The 19,561-nt window shown below is 42.6% G+C and overlaps 1 protein-coding gene across 1 annotated transcript in view; it reads left to right on the top strand.

The window, feature by feature from the left end:
- The window catches only part of THSD4 (thrombospondin type 1 domain containing 4), a 128,118-nt gene that overhangs the window by 70,888 nt on the left and 37,669 nt on the right, over positions 1-19,561 (top strand). The window contains exons 3-5 of the mRNA XM_083712211.1: positions 13,545-13,720; positions 14,705-14,801; positions 15,628-15,870. Of these exons, the coding sequence (XP_083568337.1) occupies positions 13,545-13,720; positions 14,705-14,801; positions 15,628-15,870 (516 nt within the window). The remainder of the gene's footprint in view (positions 1-13,544; positions 13,721-14,704; positions 14,802-15,627; positions 15,871-19,561) is intronic.

Here is a 19,561-nt window from a genome sequence, read left to right as displayed (position 1 = left end):
TTATCTCCTTGAAATGTTCCATTTGACATAGACGCAAGCTGCTTCTTTTAAATGCCTGTTGGATGAAACTTCTCAGTCAGTCACTTTGAAGAGTGAAAAGAAGCCAGCAAGTGCGGAGAGGGTGTGTTGAAGCAAAGTCCTGCGCTTCTCCCTGATGAGAGGAGAACCCTCACTTAACTGATTAGCTGGAAAACCTGAGTGAGTGTCAGCGATCTTTCGCTGATTCTTGGCAGCATCTAATCTGTTACTCACAGCCATTATGCATTTTTGTGCAGCCAACTCATTATTTACATTGCAGCTCTGTGATGTATCAGCCCTTGGCTCCCCCCCCCCCGCTTTTTGTAAGAGCAGGAGAGGCTTTCATTGCAGATGTGTGCTATGATTTCATTGGCCAGCACGTAAAAGGGACTGTTGTTGTATCAGCTGGTGTTGGTTTCTTTGGATGCATTGGGTTGGAAATTTTCCTGCAGCTTTTGGGGGTGCTTGCCAGCATAAAATGGAGAAAAGAAAAGCAGGAGTGTTTAGGGAAATGGGGGCACAAAACAGCTGACTGAAAAACACATCCTTACAGATCACTCAACAGAGACCACGTCTCCAACACTTACTGCATGTTGGGGATCAATATGGATCTAAGTTAGTCATGTCATCAATTTCAGTGGGTCTGCTCTGAGTGGGCCCAGCCTTGGATACAACTCAAAATCATAACCACTTGTATGCAGTGCGTTTTTTTCTATTAAAAAAAGGTGCTGAAACTCACCATGAAGTTGTTACAGTAAGTGCCACACTTTTTAATAACAAAAAAGAAGAAGTGTCGGTACTGCATACCCTTGAGTACCCCCTGAAAAATAGCATTGCTTGTATGTAGTCAGTACAGAAGGGTGAGAAATTTGATTTAGTTCACATTTAACAGAGTATCAACCTAATTCATACTTTCTGAAAATATGCATGAAGGAAAACACACCCACCTTTAAACCTGAACTTCGCCGTATTCTGCAATTCAGTTCTCAAGCCAAATAATGTGTACAAAAATACATATACTAGGGGGAAAATGCTTACATTAATGTGAAAATAGCATTTAAAATGCATTAAATTAGGGGAAAATGTTTTTACAAAATTGTGTGTTCAGTGATGAATTTTCATGAGGATTAAAAAAAAACCTGATGGAAAAAATGTGGAGAAATGAAGGTTGAAAAAAAATGAGAATTTAAGAGAAACCAAAACAGATTTGCCTGTCGCTTGTAGGTGACACCCCTCACCAGTTCCTGACGAAGTTCCTGATGCTATTTATATTCCATCCAAGCTGGTTTTTAAAAGATGAGATTTCTGCAACTCCCTTCATTTCTCCTGTGACATTTAATAATGCCAGGCTATTTGTTATTAGTTCTAACCTGCCACTGCCTGAGCATCTGTTTCTAGCATAGAAAGTAGCAGTTTTATTACCCCCATCTGAGAATTTCATGCTTTATTACCACCAAGGGGGGGGGGGAGAACCTAACAAAAACATACGACTGGTGTTACATCTTGCACATGGAGAAACTTAGTCCATCTACGCGATTGTGTTTCAGCATTGTCTACAAATGGAAGATGATAATGTACAAACCCTCCAAGTGAAATCTGAGCCGTACATCTAACATTTATTCAGGCTCTAGCAAAAGATTGCCCCGCATTTGTTTTGATTTAAAGAAGTTCAGTCTGTAGCTAATTCGTCATTATATTTATGAACAAATAATGGTATGAGCATAATGTCACTAAACTAGAAGCAGACGGTGTTCATTACTCATATACATTTGTTTGGTACAGTGATATGGGTGCTGAGGTTGTGGTCCAGTTCAGAGACTCCATGGTCCTTCAGTAATTGAAGGGAGTTAAAGGACCACATCTCCATGGTGAACCTTCTGCTTTGCATGCAGAAGTCCTCAGCATCTCCAGGAACCACCAGGAAACCCTGGAAAGGTTTACAACCAGTGTACATTAGGGGTGGGAAACCTCCTCAGTCACATTGCCTTCTGGGCAATCTTCTGACACATCCATGGTGATCAGGGCCAGAGGCAAGAAGGAGACAGAGCAACAAATGTGAATTTTACCTCTGCACAGTAGGCTAGTTTCTGCACACACTCACCGACCCAGCTCTGCCCTCCCTCCAGGCAAGCAAAAGGCATTATCAGAGATCAAGGACACTGTCCAGCCAGGCAAAAACCATTGAGCAGACACACTCTCCCTGCGTGTGTGTCACCTGGGAGTGTTCCAAGAATCAGAGAGAGAGATCTGGAGGGCCACGTTTGATCCTCAAATCAAAGATTTCGCACTCCTGGTGTTAACAGCACAGAACTAGATGGATCCATGATTTGATGCAGTATAAAGCAGCTACCTAGGGTCCTAATCCTGTGGTCTCTGGGACTGGCACCATCATGGCATTACAAACCCTTATGATCTCATGCAAGTCACAATGAGCTCCTAGCCTTGGCATGGCACTTGTTATGATGAATGGCTTGATAGAAACCCGAGAGTGCTGTGAGCCCACCTGTGGCCTGTGGCCTTAGTTGTTCCTGCAATTGATTGACTGGAAAACCTGTCCAGTGCTCTTGACTAGGAAGGAAGGAAGGAAGGAAGGAAGGAAGGAAGGAAGGAAGGAAGGAAGGAAGGAATCTGTCAATGTGGAGCTCCTACGCAGCTCATTCATTGCTTCTCCCACATGCCTGTGCTGGTGGAGGCTACTCAGTGTGGGACAATATTGAATCTACAGGCAAGGGCTGGGATATATTGCCATGCTTGTACCTCATTAAAACTCAGTGTGAGGAAATTGGCCCTGTGCTTCCAAGTCCTCCACTACCAGTAAAGTTTTTAAACAGAAACACCCTTCTCTAGAAGATGTACTATGCACATTCTTGGCAGTCAAACACTGGGGAAGATCCTAAATAAATTTAAGTTTATTAGGCCTAGATTTATGTCTGTTATGTCTGCCTTGATCCAAACTGAGAACAAGCTAAGAATGAAACTGTTCAGTATGAAACTGTGAAATATGGATTTTCCTTTTTCTCTCCTTCACCTCCTCCTCCTTTTTCATACAGGATTCAGACACATGAAGCTCTGAGATAGCCATCTCATTTGGGTCTCTGTGTAATTAATTGTGCATTTCTAAAAATACTGACTTTGAATGCATACATTATCTGTCAGTTGGGGGTTGCTAATTTATCATGTACAATAAATCGTTTGTTGTAATGAAGAAATAAGGGAGATGGACTCCCCGGGCTCTTCCTTCCTGATTTCAAAGTGAGATAGGTGTTGAGCAGTTCCGTTTTCTCTCTGTTACCCAATAGCAGTGCTCCATCTACTGCACTCAGAGGACCTACCACTTGCTTGTTCTTCCTCTTGCTTCAAACATAGCCAAATAAACCTTTTAAAATTGTTTTTAAACTCTGTTGCAAGCCTGAGCTCATTCTGAGCTTTGGCCTGCCTGCCTTTTCCTTGCAGCTGTTGGTTTATCGTATATATGCTTTCTTCGTGATTTCCCCTTTCTTCCATTTCTTAGACATGTCCTTCTTATATATCAGCTCATCTGTTAGCTCCTTATGCAGCCACACTGGTTTCTTTAGATGCCTCCCACTTTTGTTTCTTGTTGGAATTGTCTGCATTTCAGCCTTCAATATTTCTCCTTTTAGAAACTCCCATCCTTCTTGGACTCCCTTCTCTATGATTATTTCTGACCCAGTAGCTCCTTAAGATTTTTGAAATTGGTCTTCTTAAAGTCCAGGGTGCAGGTCTGGCTACACTCAGCTTTCCTTGCCTCTGTATCATGAAACCCAGAAGGATATAATCACTTCCTCCCAAGTTTCCAAGTACTTCCACTTTGTTGATCAGTTGTTCCCTGTTGGTGAGGACCAGGTCCAAGAAAGATGACCCCCTTGTTGCTTTTCCACCTTCTGGAAAATGAAATTGTCAGTGAGGCAAAGGAGGAATTTGTCAGACCTTAGAGTGTTGGCAGAGTTTCATTTTCTTTACTGGCATAACTGGTAGTTCTTCTTGCTTCCATTTTTCGGCCAATAACATTCTTGCTGCCGTTGTTATGTATAAAAACAACTTACATTCCTTTCTATTTACCGTATTTTTCACCCCATAGGACGTACCGTCCCATAAGGCGCACCTTGTTTTTTTTGGGGGGAATAAAGGAGAAAAAATTATTTCCTGAGCTTCCCCCGACCCCAGCCCCCAGAACAGGCAACTCTCTGCAAGCCGTGGGAGCCCGGCACCGGGCTCCCGTGCCTTGCGGAGAGCTGCGCAAAGCCTGGAGAGCGAGAGGGGTCGGTGCGCACTGACCCCTCTTGCTCTCCAGGCTTCAGCAAAAGCCTGCATTCGCCCCATAGGACACACACACATTTTCCCTTCATTTTTGGAGGGGAAAAAGTGTGTCCTATAGGGCAAAAAAATGCAGTATATCACTTCCTACAATGCCCAGTAAAAATGCTTCTGGTTTCTTTATAAATGTATATTTCAACATTTTTTTCATCTCATTATATATCATCTCCCAGAAGTTTTTCACCTTTTTACATTCCCACCACATGTGATAAAATGTTCCTTCTTTTTCTTTACATTTCCAACAATTGTTGTTAACTTTATACATTTTAGCTAACTTGACAGGTGTACTATACCATCTGTACATCATTTTCATCACATTTTCTTTTAGGGCATTGCATGCAGTAAATTTTAAACCTTCTTTCCATAATTTTACCCAATCACTCAGCTGTATATTATACCCAAAATCTTTAGCCCAATGAATCATAACCGACTTTACCTCCTCATCCTTCAAATGCCATTCAAGCAGCAATTTATACATTTTAGACAAAAATTTACAATCATTACTTAATATCTCTAATTCAAACTTTGACTTACTTTCATCAAATCCTTTTTCTTTAAAATCCTGTTTAAACATTTCATTGACCTGACAGTAGTGCAACCAATCATACACATATTCTTTAATTTCGTCATATGGTTTCATTTTCCATTTACTTCCTTCCTTTTGTACTAAAGTCCCATAAGTTATCCAATTCATATTTACCTTTTTCAAACTCACTGCTTCTAATGGAAATAACCAATGCGGTGTTTTACATTCCAATAGGTTTTTATACCTATCCCATATTTCAATTAAAGATCTTCGAAATATATGCCTTCCAAATCCTTTATGGATTTTTGTCTTATTATACCATAAGTATGCATGCCATCCAAATCTATTGTCATAACCTTCCAAATCTAACAGTTCTAAATTTTCTAATAACATCCATTCCTTTAACCAACAGAGGCAGGATGCTTCATAATACAATTTCAAATCTTGCAGGGCGAAGCCTCCTCTTTCTTTAGCATCTGTTAACAACTTAAACTGTATTATCGGCTTCTTTCCCTGCCAGATATACCTTGAAATCGTTTTTTGCCAATCTTTAAAAATTGCTGCCCCTTTGATTATTGGAATTGTCTGAAACAAAAATAACATGTTTGGTAGCACATTCATCTTAATAGCTGAAATCCTTCCTCAAAATGATAACTTCATCCTTCCCCATATTTCTAGATCTCATAGAATCATAGAATCATAGAGTTGGAAGAGATCACAAGGGCCATCGAGTCCAACCCCCTGCCAAGCAGGAAACACCATCAGAGCACTCCTGACATATGGTTGTCAAGCCTCTGCTTAAAGACCTCCAAAGAAGGAGACTCCACCACACTCCTTGGCAGCAAATTCCACTGTCGAACAGCTCTTACTGTCAGGAAGTTCTTCCTAATGTTTAGGTGGAATCTTCTTTCCTGTAGTTTGGATCCATTGCTCCGTGTCCGCTTCTCTGGAGCAGCAAAAAACAACTTTTCTCCCTCCTCTATGTGACATCCTTTTATATATTCGAACATGGCTATCATATCACCCCTTAACCTCCTCTTCTCCAGGCTAAACATGCCCAGCTCCCTTAGCCGTTCCTCATAAGGCATCATTTCCAGGCCTTTGACCATTTTGGTTGCCCTCCTCTGGACACGTTCCAGTTTCTCAGTGTCCTTCTTGAACTGTGGTGCCCAGAACTGGACACAGTACTCCAGGTGAGGTCTGACCAGAGCAGAATACAATGGCACTATTACTTCCCTTGATCTAGATGCTATACTCCTATTGATGCAGCCCAGAATTGCATTGGCTTTTTTAGCTGCCGCGTCACACTGTTGGCTCATGTCAAGTTTGTGGTCAACCAAGACTCCTAGATCCTTTTCACATGTACTGCTCTCAAGCCAGGTGTCACCCATCTTGTATTTGTGCCTCTCATTTTTTTTTGCCCAAGTGCAATGCTTTACATTTCTCCCTGTTAAAATTCATCTTGTTTGTTTTGGCCCAGTTCTCTAATCTGTCAAGGTCGTTTTGAAGTGTGCTCCTGTCCTCTGGGGTGTTAGCCACCCCTCCCAGTTTGGTGTCATCTGCAAATTTGATCAGGATGCCCTTGAGTCCATCAGCCAAGTCGTTGATAAAGATGTTGAATAAGACTGGGCCCAAGACAGAACCCTGTGGCACCCCACTAGTCACTCTTCTCCAGGATGAAGAGGAACCATTGATGAGCACCCTTTGGGTTTGGTCAGTCAGCCAGTTACAAATCCACTGAGTGGTAGCATAGTCAAGACCGCATTTTACCAGCTTCTTTACAAGAATATCATGGGGCACCTTGTCAAATGCCTTGCTGAAATCAAGGTAGGCTACATCCACTGCGTTCCCTTCATCTACCAGGGTTGTAATTCTGTCAAAAAACGAGATCAGGTTAGTCTGACCTGACTTATTTTTCAGAAATCCATGCAGACTATTGGTGATCACAGCATTCCTTTCTAGGTGCTCACAGACTGTTTGCTTAATGATCTGCTCCAGAATCCAGAATCTTCCCTGGTATTGATGTCAGACTGACTGGGCGGTAATTATTTGGGTCCTCTCTTTTCCCCTTTTTGAAATAGGGACAACATTTGCCCTCCTCCAGTCTGCCGGGACTTTGCCTGTTCTCCATGAATTCTCAAAGATGACTGCCAGTGGTTCTGAGATCACATCTGCCAGTTCTTTTAATACTCTTGGATGCAGTTCATCTGGCCCTGGAGGCTTGAATACATCTAAACTAGCCAAGTATTCTTGTACTATCTTCTTAGTTATTCTGGGCTGTGTTTCCTCTGCTGAATCATTTGCTCCAAATTCTTCAGGTCGGGCATTGTTTTCTTTATCGGAGAAGACTGAGGCAAAGAAGGCATTGAGGAGTTCAGCCCTTTCTGTGTCCCCTCTTTGCATTTTACCATCTTCTCCTCTGAGTGACCCCACTGTTTCTTTGTTCTTCCTTTTGCTACGAACATACCCATAAAAGCCTTTTTTGTTGCTTTTAACCTCTCTAGCAAGCCTGAGTTCATTCTGTGCTTTAGCTTTTCTGACTTTGTGTCTACACATGCTGGCTCTTTTAATACCATTATTTTGAAATAGATCAATATTTTTAGAGGTTAACCAAATTCCCAAATACTTAACTCTTTTAACAACTTCTATACCTATTTGTTGCTGTAGCACTTTCACTAGGTCCTGTTTCATATTTTAAACTATTATCTTAGTTTGCTTTTTGTTCAGTTTAAAACCTGCCTGTGAATCTTATGTCTTGTCCCTTCCCAGTTACTTAAGCAAGTGGGCCCTGACATTTGCAGGATAAAGTCTTGAGGCAGGCTTGGAGCAATGTCATACTATTTGCTGGGTCCCATCTCTCCAAAGCAGTCTGTGTGTGTGTGTGTGTGTGTGTGTGTGTGATTTATGATGTCATATCCTTATGTAGACCTGTTGCCTGTCTTCTTAGTGACATCTTTAGGGAGACACACCTCACACTGAAAACCCATTTCTCAAGCCAAGGAAATCAGTAATCATATCCCATAATGATAGTGACTGCCAAAGACAAGCCTAATAACAAAGACAGGCTTGCTTCTAGCCATCTTCCCTCATTATCCTGCAAGATCACAGCCATTTCTGGCCCAGGTTAGCAGGCTCACTTCATAAACATGAAAAATGACCTCACTTTACAATTCAATGCCTCCCTGAAAAAGGTTCTAAAAAAATAACAAAGTTTTTTGTGGGGAGGGGAATCAACAAATATTTACTATGCTAGCAATGTCTTCCAACCGTTCCTGATACCTCCTCATTTCACAGCATAGGGACAATACTTCATTTGTAGCAGTGCACTCTGGCTAGCCTACAGCAGGGCAACCAATGGCCTCAAGATGTTGATGCTGAGCTACAGCTCCCATCGTCCCTTATCATGAATGGATCTGGCTGGGCAGGAGGTGGAGACCACAACATCTTGAGGGCACCAGGCTAGCTACCTTGGCAAAGGTAACCCAGGGCATTCGCCCTTTCTCTGGCCCATTGGATGAACTTCTCTCATGTTCGTCAAAGATTCAATGACAGGAGTTTCCTTCTTTCCAGTCCAGAAGCAGAGCTGAACAGTTATGGCTGATAGCTCTGTTAAATTCTTCTAATGATTTTGCCTAAACAGGAACCTCTGTTTCCCCCCTTGAAATTTCACTTTTGGTAAAACTCTGCAACAACTTCAATTCTGGCTATGCATCTTTGTAGGACAGGAAAATGCTCCACTTCTAGGTTTTGGTTGTTGTTGTTTTTTAAGTGTTCTTTCATTTTATAGTAAATTTTACATACCACAGAAGTTATTAAGTCACCAGCATTAGAAGTTACCAGCATCACTTTGGGTGTGAATCCCAGCCAACCTATGAGGCCTGTTATTGAGAAATAAACCTCAGCTGCTTAAACTGCCAGCGTTCTGTGTCTTGTGTGGGAGAAGCACTAAACCTGACAATATTCTACCACTGAGCTGTTGCCCATTTTAACCCAATGGCAAGTAATGGTCTATCTAGAGCAGCACTAGCCATGGCTAAGGATGCTACAAGGAGGTTCAGAAGCAAGTGATAATGGACACACCTTCCTCAACCAAGATGGTCAAGGGTCTGGAAACTAAGCCTTATGAGGAATGGTTGAGGGAGCTGGTTATGTTTAGCCTGGAAAAGAGGAGAGATATCATAGCCACATTCAAATATCTGAAGGGCTTTCACATGGAGGATGAAACAAGCTTGTTTTTTTGAGGGTAGGACTCGAACCAATTCAGGCAGGTGCCAGGCAGAAATGCTCCTCTTTAACCAGGTCTTGGGTTGAGTGACATCTGACGCCCTTTTAAAATGTGTTTGGGGGAGGGGCTACCGGGCTGTTTTTGTTTTTATTATGTCTTTCGTGGTTTAATGTTCTGATTTTATCCTGTGAACCCTCCTGAGACCTGTGAGTCTAGGCATGGTAAACAGATTTAACCATCATCATCATCATCATCAAGATTTGCAATTAGGCACATATGTGCATTGGGAGCGGGGGAGGGGGGGACTGAATTTATAGAAACTGGAAGGTCAGCAAGTTGTTCATTCTCTAGTTTTAGAAATAATTTTAGGAATTCTCAGTTAAGCTTGAATTCAGGAGGAACAGAGTGAATACCACAAGCAACCAGGAGAGCTTTGGGGGAAATCTTCTCCATCAAACCCTCTTTAGGAATGTGGCCTTCTTGAGCATTCAGCCTGCCTCCTTTTCTAATTCTGGATCTGGTTTACTGTTTTAAAATCTAGCCAGGTTTTTACAATATACTTTTATTATTGTAATGGGGAAAGCTAATACGTAATTTTACTTCACCACTTCTCCAGGATGTAAAGTTTGTCAAGGTTTTAATTTTTAAGAGTCTGAAATGCTATTTCCTTCACTCTGTAGCATTCCTGTTTAATGTTTCAGACACATGCTGGACTGTGATTGACACCCGGAAAAGGTGCAAAGTTCTTTGTATGTATAAAGAGGGTGCAATGCCCTTCACATCCCACAGTCTGACTCCAAACTATACAAATATTGCATTCTAAAAGTGCTTTCAACATAGGGAATAACATTTCCTAAGACATCAATTTGACATGCTTACTATTGACAATTTAGGGTGACTTACCAGATGCTGTCCAGGTTTTTAGCTCTTTTGAAGGCTTAATAGATTGGATGATGGACTGGAGGGGCTTTTGGTTTGGTCCAGAAGGTCTCTTTTTCTATTCTTTAGTAATCAGGGAGATAGTGCTGTTGTGTTGCAGTCCCTCAGACAGTGAGGCTTATTAAGGTGTGCCTTCCAGGCACCACATTCACCTGAGGCCTAGTTGGAAGAGTGTAGAGCAGGGGTCAGCAAGGTTTACCTTGCCTGGGCCAGTTCACTCCAGCGGAGATCCCTCCGTGGGCCGGATTGCGCACACGTCCGTGATTTCCAGCATCTGCATCTGCACAGATACGATTTCTAGCGTCTGCGTTTGCGCAGACATGATTTTCGGTGTCTGCATCTGCACAGGTGTAATTTTCAGAGCCACAGAAGCGAGTTCCTGTGCCATGCTGTAGTGGCTTAGCACAGCACGTGGGGACTCGCCAAGCAGGCAACTCATTCTGGGGGCGGCTGTAGGCTGGTTAAATGACTCCCGTGGGCCGCTTGTGGCCCATGGGCCTTAGGTTCCTGACAGTTTGGGGGAATAGAAAAGGCTGGCAGCAATGGGTTGTTGGGGATCCAGGACTTCTTTTAATCTAAGTCAGTGAAGAAATTTGCTACTGCAAAATAACCCCTAAAAGCTCATTCCCGAGTTTTGCTCAGGAGAACCTCATTTCCATATTGTCTCTCAACATTTTGACAGCACCTTTGGTGGTGCTTTAATCACAGTATAGCATTGGCAACCCTAATTTAAGTTGATCATCTATGATGAATATCAAGCTGGAGTTTGAAAAGACCAGCTAGCTTCCAAGCACCAATCCAATCTTTGTGCAATGTCATTATTATTATTTTTATTATTATTATTATTTATCTCGTTCCCTAATATCCCTAGCAGAAAGATTTCTGGTTTCTTTATGAATGTATATTTTAGAATCTTCTTCAATTCATTATATATTTTTTCCCAGAAGTCTTTCACTTTCTTACATTCCCACCACATATGATAAAAAGAACCTTCTTTATCTTTGCACTTCCAACACTTATTACATGTCTTATACATTTTTGTGTGCAATGTAATTATAAACCACTCGGTCTTTGCCAGCATTTTTCCTATTTATTTCTATGCTTTTGATTTAAGAAAAGAACCAGAGAACTACATTAGGAATTATCAAATAAAACTACATTTATACTTTTAATAGAAGTATTCCATATTAAAAAATAGTTTAAGTCTAGGCCAAGAAAAAGCTTGCCAAAGCTCTCTGTAGCACAGGTGTTCTAATTAAATTGCACTGGCTGCATCTTGCTGACTGTCAGTTATTGTTGCAGACAGTTGAAAGTTTCCACCCTCTCCTTTTAACAAGAGGTAGACCTTGAATCCAGAAAAGCAAGGAATGCAAGTGGTGGAATCCTTCCATGTTAATCATGCACACTTCTCCCCATGTCAGGAGGGAGGTTCACATATCTCCTACATGTTGACAGAACATGTGAGGGGGGATGTGGAGCCATGCAGATTGACCATAGCACTTTGCACTGGGAACATATCCCTGTGCTAGCTCTATGCAACAGAATCCCTTCCCTGCCATCTGCACATTTAGCTAGTGCAGGGAAGAGCTCTATACAAGGAGGGATTCTGGCTCAATATGAAGGGTCCCTCTTCATACGGATGGACTTTATGTGCATACATCAGCATATGCATAGAGCACTTTCTCATGCCAGCGGGACACACAGATGGCAAGGAAACATTTCCATTCCACATGGTGGCAAAGGAAAGAACACCATTTGTGAACACCATCAAATAAAATAATATTTCAAAGGAATAATCCCCAAGTAGAGGGGCTGATGGGAGTTTGAGTCCAACAATATCAGAGTGTGTGCGCGCACGCGCACCCAGGCACTCCACTGCTAAATCAACGGGTAGATGTTCCTCATTTGTGCCAGGTGCCTATTCAAGGCTCACCCCTGTGGAGGAGCTGCTTCCCAGTAATGGAACATAACTTTGGAAAGAACCTTCAGCCCAGGAGGTAGGTCGAATTAAGTGTCAGCAAGAAGGAAGTACCTCCAAAGAACACCCAGTTCCAATGGAAAGTGACTGGCAAGGTGTCAGGACCATGGACAGATCACAGGGGAAATGGATGCATTGCTAAAGTCACTAAGCAGATCTATCTAAGGAGGAATGATCCTGCTGTGGACAAGCACTTGCTAAGTCTGAAAAGGTTGCGGCTTAAACTCCAGCTTACAATTGGAATGAACAGAAGAAGAGCCTTGCTGGATCAGACCAAAGGTCATCTAGTCCAGCATCCTGGTCTCACAGTGGCCAACGATGCCTTGGGGAAGTCCACCAGAAGCACCTAAGTGAAGCAGCACTCCCAAGCATGCTGCCTCTCATCTTGGTGAGAAGATGTGACCAACTTGCATTTTTTTCAGTTTTCATTATTTAGGTGAGTCCCCCCCCCCCCAGTATTCTGGTTAATTTAACTGGTTTTAGGATGCATTTCTGTTGTACACATTAGGAACTATTGTATTAAGCAGCACATAAATAAGTAAAATAAACAAATCTTTACCAGTAGCCATTGATAGCCTTATTGTCCATAAGCCAAGAAGTTTAACTATGCACAGTGTGAAGGAATCATTGACCCCCCCCCCATCTATTAAAGTTCACCTTCATTGGGTGATCTCATTGGGTTCTAGTAGTATGAGAGAGGGATAAAACCTCTCTCAATCCACTTCCTCCACACCGTATACAACCTCATAGACCCATATCATGTTCCCATTCACTTTTTTTCTACATTAGAAAGGCCTCAGTGTTATCCCTCTGGCAGTGGGTATTCTGTTGCCACTTCTGGGTGTGGTGTTGGCAAGGAAGGCAGGATGCTGAGTGATGCAGGGCATTCTGGAAAGGAGCGGTTGGTACCTGAGGATTTCCTAAAGTAGGGATGGGTAGCCTGTGGCCCTCCAAATGTTGCTGAACTTTAATTCCTATCAGCCCCTGCCAATATGATCAGTGGTTGGGGGTGATGGAAGTTGTAGTTCAAAACATCTGGGAGACCACAGGTTCCCCATTCCTGCCATAAAGGAAACAGTTCCAAGAGCTCATGGTGAGTGATACAGAGTCACTGGAAGCAATTCTTCCTCTTCTTTTTTGGTGAGATTTTCAGAATGACTTATTTTCTCCTGTTACTACATCCTGGACTCACCTAGAGATGTGTTCTAGACACTCAGGAACACAGGAAGCTGCCATATACCAAGTACTGCACAACCCTTGGTCTGCCTAGCTCAGTATTGTTGACATTGACTGGCAACAGCTCTCCAGGATTTCATGCAGGAATCATTCTCAGTCTGGAGATACCAAGGATGGAACCCGTGACACTTTGCAGATACAGCACATGTTCTGCCACCAAACAGTTACGGAATTTGTGCTCAGGTTTTATTGATGTGGACATTGCTGTGTCAATATGAACATTTATATATCATAAATACATATTTGTATAACTTAACACATGCCATCTCCCCCCTTGTTTCTTACAGCACTGCGGAGTCGATCAGGGCGGTCTATTATCAATGGGAACTGGGCAATTGATCGACCTGGGCGATATGAGGGAGGAGGAACAATGTTCACCTACAAACGCCCCAATGAAATCTCAAGTACTGCAGGGGAATCCTTTCTAGCAGATGGCCCAACAAATGAAATCTTGGATGTCTATGTAAGCTGCAAATATTAGGCATAATAATACCACTTCAGTTAACTACTAGACCATTTTGTTCTCTTCCTCTATAACCTAGAAGAACCACCCTTGATAGTTAGTAGTATGCAAACCACTGAATTTGGGGGGGGGGGGACGGGACACTGCTTTGCAGTCTTATTTGACTTGCATGCGCACTGAATTTGGGTAGGGTTACTGTTGATCAAATTCCTGCCCTCAAAGGAGCTCAGGGTGGCAGTTATCCCATTTGATCCTCGCCACAATCCTGTGAGGCTTAGGAATGGTGACTGAAAGGAGACCACCTGCTAAGCCTCATAGCTGTACCCAGAAGAGAATGGTGGGGCTTATCACTTCCATTTAGCCTACCTAGCTATTTTGCTGAGATGTTTCTCCTCGCCTCCCCCCTGAGATCGCCAGGGGGAACCTTCTGGCCATTCCACTAGTGAATGGCGCTTGCCATGCAGTGACACAAGGCTGGACCTTCTTTGTAGCAGCTCCCCAGCTGTGGAACTCCATCCCCTTGGAACTGTAGATGCCTGGGTTTCCTTTGACATATTTGTTCAGCCTGGTGTGGGGTAGAAATCAATTGTCTTAGTCAAGGTTTTAGTACTGTCATTATGACAGACTGCTGCTATGTTCATCAAAATGTTTCTCTGTTATTGTTGTATTAATAATTGAACAATATTTTTATTATTGCATATTGTGTTCTCTTTAATATGGTGGTTTTTAAATGGCTTAAGTATCTATTGTGATGAAGGGTGATTTAAAAATTGAAAAGAAGGTTGGCTTTCATTTCCATCTCAGCTGCAGAAGAATTCAGGGGTCCCAATGCTCACTTTTTATTTGAGGCAAGAACTACAAGCCCCCAAGTCTCCTATCTCTGAATCTGGGGTCTGAGCAATGTCTCTAGATTGATATGTTTGCTGTGGAGAAGCTTAAGCCCCCTATCTGCCCAGGCACTCATTTGATTCGTTTCTGCCTTAGATGATTCATCAGCAGCCCAATCCAGGTATACATTATGAGTACATCATTCCAGGGCCCAATGTCATCAGCCCTCAGGTGCCTCTTCATCGACGGCCAGGTAAGATGACTGTTTTATTCTGAAAGAGTTACCTGCCATCTCTTATTCAACCAAACCGTGGGCACCATCTTTATGGGGTCAAACAATATTTGTAGGCAGGGGGCCAAGCCCCTTCCCACCATGTTGAGAGGGCCTCCTCCCCAAGATATGCACTTGGCACCTCATGCATGTGATGGCACCCGTGACGTCATGATGTCACGTTGTGCGCACACACAACACAACTGGTCCCCCGCAATTTGGAGCACAAGTCAGCAGCTCTGAACCAAACTATATAATAGGGAGTTGGACTAGATGGGCCTTGGGGTCTCTTCTGACTCTCTATGATTCTATGGAACTTTGTAAGTTTAGATATATCTAGCTAAGATCATGCTGTTTTGTTGCAAAAATAGTTGCCGAAGTCCATTGATTTCAATGGGTTCATTCTGCATATGACTCCATTGGGTACAACCCATTATTCAGGACTTCATTGGAACACCCCTCAAATCTCCAAATGCATGAGCAGAGAGATCCCCATTGGTAAATAGCCTTTAAATTTCTTTCCCCCCAATGCAATGATCCTCTAATTAATGCTCTGTGCAGGAATCATGATACCAGTAAGAGAGCTCATCAGTTTTCTGATTTGTGACAAATGAGGTGCCTTGTTCCAAAAGAACCATACAGCCTTTGTATATATGAACAAATGTTGTGTTTTCCTGTTAAAACTCGCTTCTGGACTTGCATAAACATCCCAGCTTGTCATGGGAATTTTGCCTTACTGCATTTGGAATGGCTCGTGGTCGAGAGGAACGACTATTATTTTAAGCAGTTATTGTCTCCATTCCCCCAGGGGAGCCATTCAATGGCCAGTTGGATGTGACAGAGACAGTGAATTATGAGGAGGAGGATTTGCATGGGGAGACAGGCACTCACATGGGGCAGCCTGTGGGGACCTTTCCGGTGATCCAGCCAGGAAGGTTTCCCTCACATCAGCCAGACAACCAGGTGCCTGCTGGTCAGCCAGCAAGACGCAGCCGAGAGCACAACTGGAAGCAAGTTGGAATGACCGAATGCTCCGCCACGTGTGGGAAAGGTAGGCGGTCTAGAGTGTGTGGACAGTTGACACATATATTCTACCCTGGGGGATCCTGGTCTGCCAAAGGCAAAATATGGAGTACGGGAAGAACTTAGTAACTGTGTTGTCTTTGTCTCTAACCAAGGGAAAAGCAAACATAGCCAGTGTCTGCTTGTAAAGAGCTATAAAGCATGGTGCACACATCAACTCAAGGCAAAGACAGGATGCATTCATAGAAGGAGGAAATGCCACTTGCAGGAGCAATGGAGAGAAGCAAATGTTTTTTTAAGAATGTAATTTTTATTGGGGTTTTTTAACATATCATTTTCAACAGAAATTAAACATACTTTTACATCTTATTCAAATTTTTGACTTCCATCAATCCTGTCTGAAAATTTTCCAATCTAATCTCTCAGTATGCATTTCTTATCTTCCCTATTACATTTCAAACTCATAACCAATATCTCTATCTTTTTCTACTTTGTAACACTTTGTATATTTCTCCTTACAAAACTTCTTTTAGTCCTACTAGCGTAATTTGTTGATTACAGTTGCTCTTCAAATAATTCATATACTTCTGCCAATCTTCTGCAACTCTCTGGTCCCGCAGGTTTCGAATCCTTCCTGTCATTTTGTCCGATTCTGCAGAGTCCAGGAGAGAAGCAAATTAAAATCCAGGGAAGGGGAAGTGGTGCCTTCCAGGTGTTGCTGGACTGCAGCTCCCATCGCACTGAGCCCTGACCATATTGGCTGGGACTGGTGGGCGTTGGAGCCCAACAACAACGAGTGGGGCACAGGTTCCACATCCCTGTTATGATCCGCCCTGATGGCTACCTGCTAAAGGGGGAAACAGCAACTCTGTTGCAGGGTGCATGCTTTGTACAGAAGGTCTCTGATTCAACATGGCATCTCCAATTAAAATGGGAAGTGCCTGCAAAAGAACCACAGGGAGCCACACAAGTTTATACTAGTGCAGAAAAAAATGTACACCCCCAACCCCAAAATGTGTCAGCCCATCTACATGTGGGGTGAAGTGGGAGCACATTTTGTTTTTTGCTTTTAATAATAATTTTTATTAGTTTTCAATTACAATCCAGTAATAGCCTCATTATAATAATACCAATTTATAATACAATTAATAATACCAATTGTTTAAATACCAAATTATATAATTTAGATAAGGTGGGCCCCCACATGCTAGAATTGATGGCTTGATTATTTGCTTTATTTCTGCATTCCAAAATCGTATTAATTTCCATTACATTCCGGTCGTAATAATCCGTTATACATCAACTGCAATATTAATAACTTCTATTCGTGTTGACACGTTAAGTGAGGAACTCAAACAATATCCTTGTTCTTCCTGTGTGTTGCAATTATTCTGTCCATGGTGTTTCTTCCTTTCCTTGTAAGATATTATATCTTTCTTTCTCTGGTCTGACCAGAGCAGAATACAGTGGCACTATTACTTCCCTTGATCTAGATGCTATACTCCTATTGATGCAGCCCAGAATTGCATTGGCTTTTTTAGCTGCCACGTCACACTGTTGGCTCATGTCAAGTTTGTGGTCAACCAAGACTCCTAGATCCTTTTCACATGTACTGCTCTCAAGCCAGGTGTCCCCCATCTTGTATTTGTGTCTCTCATTTTTTTTGCCCAAGTGCAATACTTTACATTTCTCCCTGTTAAAATTCATCTTGTTTGTTTTGGCCCAGTTCTCTAATCTGTCAAGGTCGTTTTGAAGTGTGCTCCTGTCCTCTGGGGTGTTAGCCACCCCTCCCAGTTTGGTGTCATCTGCAAATTTGATCAGGATGCCCTTGAGTCCATCATCCAAGTCGCTGATAAAGATGTTGAATAAGACCCGGCCCAAGACAGAACGCTGTGGCACCCCACTAGTCACTCTTCTCCAGGATGAAGAGGAACCATTGATGAGCACCCTTTGGGTTTGGTCAGTCAGCCAGTTACAAATCCACTGAGTGGTAGCATAGTCAAGACCACATTTTACCAGCTTCTTTACAAGAATATCATGGGGCACCTTGCTGAAATCAAGGTAGGCTACATCCGCTGCGTTCCCTTCATCTACCAGGGTTGTAATTCTGTCAAAAAACGAGATCAGGTTAGTCTGACCTGACTTATTTTTCAGAAATCCATGCTGACTATTGGTGATCACAGCATTCCTTTCTAGGTGCTCACAGACTGTTTGCTTAATGATCTGCTCCAGAATCTTCCCTGGTATTGATGTCAGACTGACTGGGCGGTAATTATTTGGGTCCTCTCTTTTCCCCTTTTTGAAAATAGGGACAACATTTGCCCTCCTCCAGTCTGCCAGGACTTCGTCTGTTCTCCATGAATTCTCAAAGATGACTGCCAGTGGTTCTGAGATCACATCTGCCAGTTCTTTTAATACTCTTGGATGCAGTTCATCTGGCCCTGGAGGCTTGAATACATCTAAACTAGCCTAGTATTCTTGTACTATCTCCTTAGTTATTCTGGGCTGTGTTTCCTCTGCTGAATCATTTGCTCCAAATTCTTCAGGTCGGGCATTGTTTTCTTTATCAGAGAAGACTGAGTCAAAGAAGGCATTGAGGAGTTCAGCCCTTTCTGTGTCCCCTGTTTGCATTTCACCATCTTCTCCTCTGAGTGACCCCACTGTTTCTTTGTTCTTCCTTTTGCTACGAACATACCCATAAAAGCCTTTTTTGTTGCTTTTAACCTCTCTAGCAAGCCTGAGTTCATTCTGTGCTTTAGCTTTTCTGACTTTGTGTCTACACGTGCTGGCTATTTGATTGAATTCCTCTTTGGTGGTTTCCCCCCTTTTCCATTTTTTGTACACATCCTTTTTTAATCTTAACTCAGTTAAAAGTTCTTTAGATAGCCACCCTGGCTTCTTTAGGCACCTTCCATGTTTCCGTCTCATTGGTATTGCCTGAAGTTGTGCTTTTACTATCTCCCTCTTAACAAACTCCCAGCCATCATGAACTCCCTTTCCTTTTAGTATTACTGTCCATGGGATCTCACCCAGCACTTCCCTAAGTTTTATGAAGTCGGCTTTCTTAAAGTCAAGAAATTGAGTCCTAGTATGCTTGGCTGCTCCTTTCCGCTGTATAGTAAACTTCAGAAGAGCATGATCACTCGCGCCTAATGATCCTTCCACTTCTACCCCACTAACCAGGTCATCAACATTGGTTAGGACCGGATCTAAAATGGCTGTTCCTCTCGTTGCTTCTCCCACTTTCTGGACAATGAAGTTGTCTGCAAGGCCAGTGAGGAATCTGTTTGACCTTATGCTCTTGGCTGAGTTTGACATCCAACAAATATCCGGGTAATTGAAGTCCCCCATTACTACTATCTCCCTTCCTTTTGCATGCTTGGCCAAGAAGGCATCATCTATGTCCTCCGTTTGGCTTGGGGATCTATAGTAAACTCCCACAATGAGGTCCCTGTTATTCTTCTCTCCTTTAATTTTGACCCAAATGCTCTCACTTTAGCTTTGAAGTTCTAAATCTTGGATCTCTTCACAGGTATACACATCCCTGACATATAACGCCACTCCTCCTCCTTTCTTGTCTGGTCTGTTTCTCTGAAATAGATTGTATCCCTCCATTATTACATTCCAATCTTGGGACTTATCCCACCAGCTTTCAGTGATGCCTATTATGTCATATTTAGTTTGCTGTACCAAGAGCTCAAGCTCATCTTGTTTATTTC

This window comes from Podarcis gaigeae, assembly GCF_964106915.1.
Source record: "Podarcis gaigeae genome assembly, chromosome: 14".
Taxonomy (NCBI): Eukaryota; Metazoa; Chordata; class Lepidosauria; order Squamata; family Lacertidae; genus Podarcis; species Podarcis gaigeae.
Note: the sequence above shows the minus strand (reverse complement) of the source record. Positions and strands in the feature narration are given on the sequence as shown.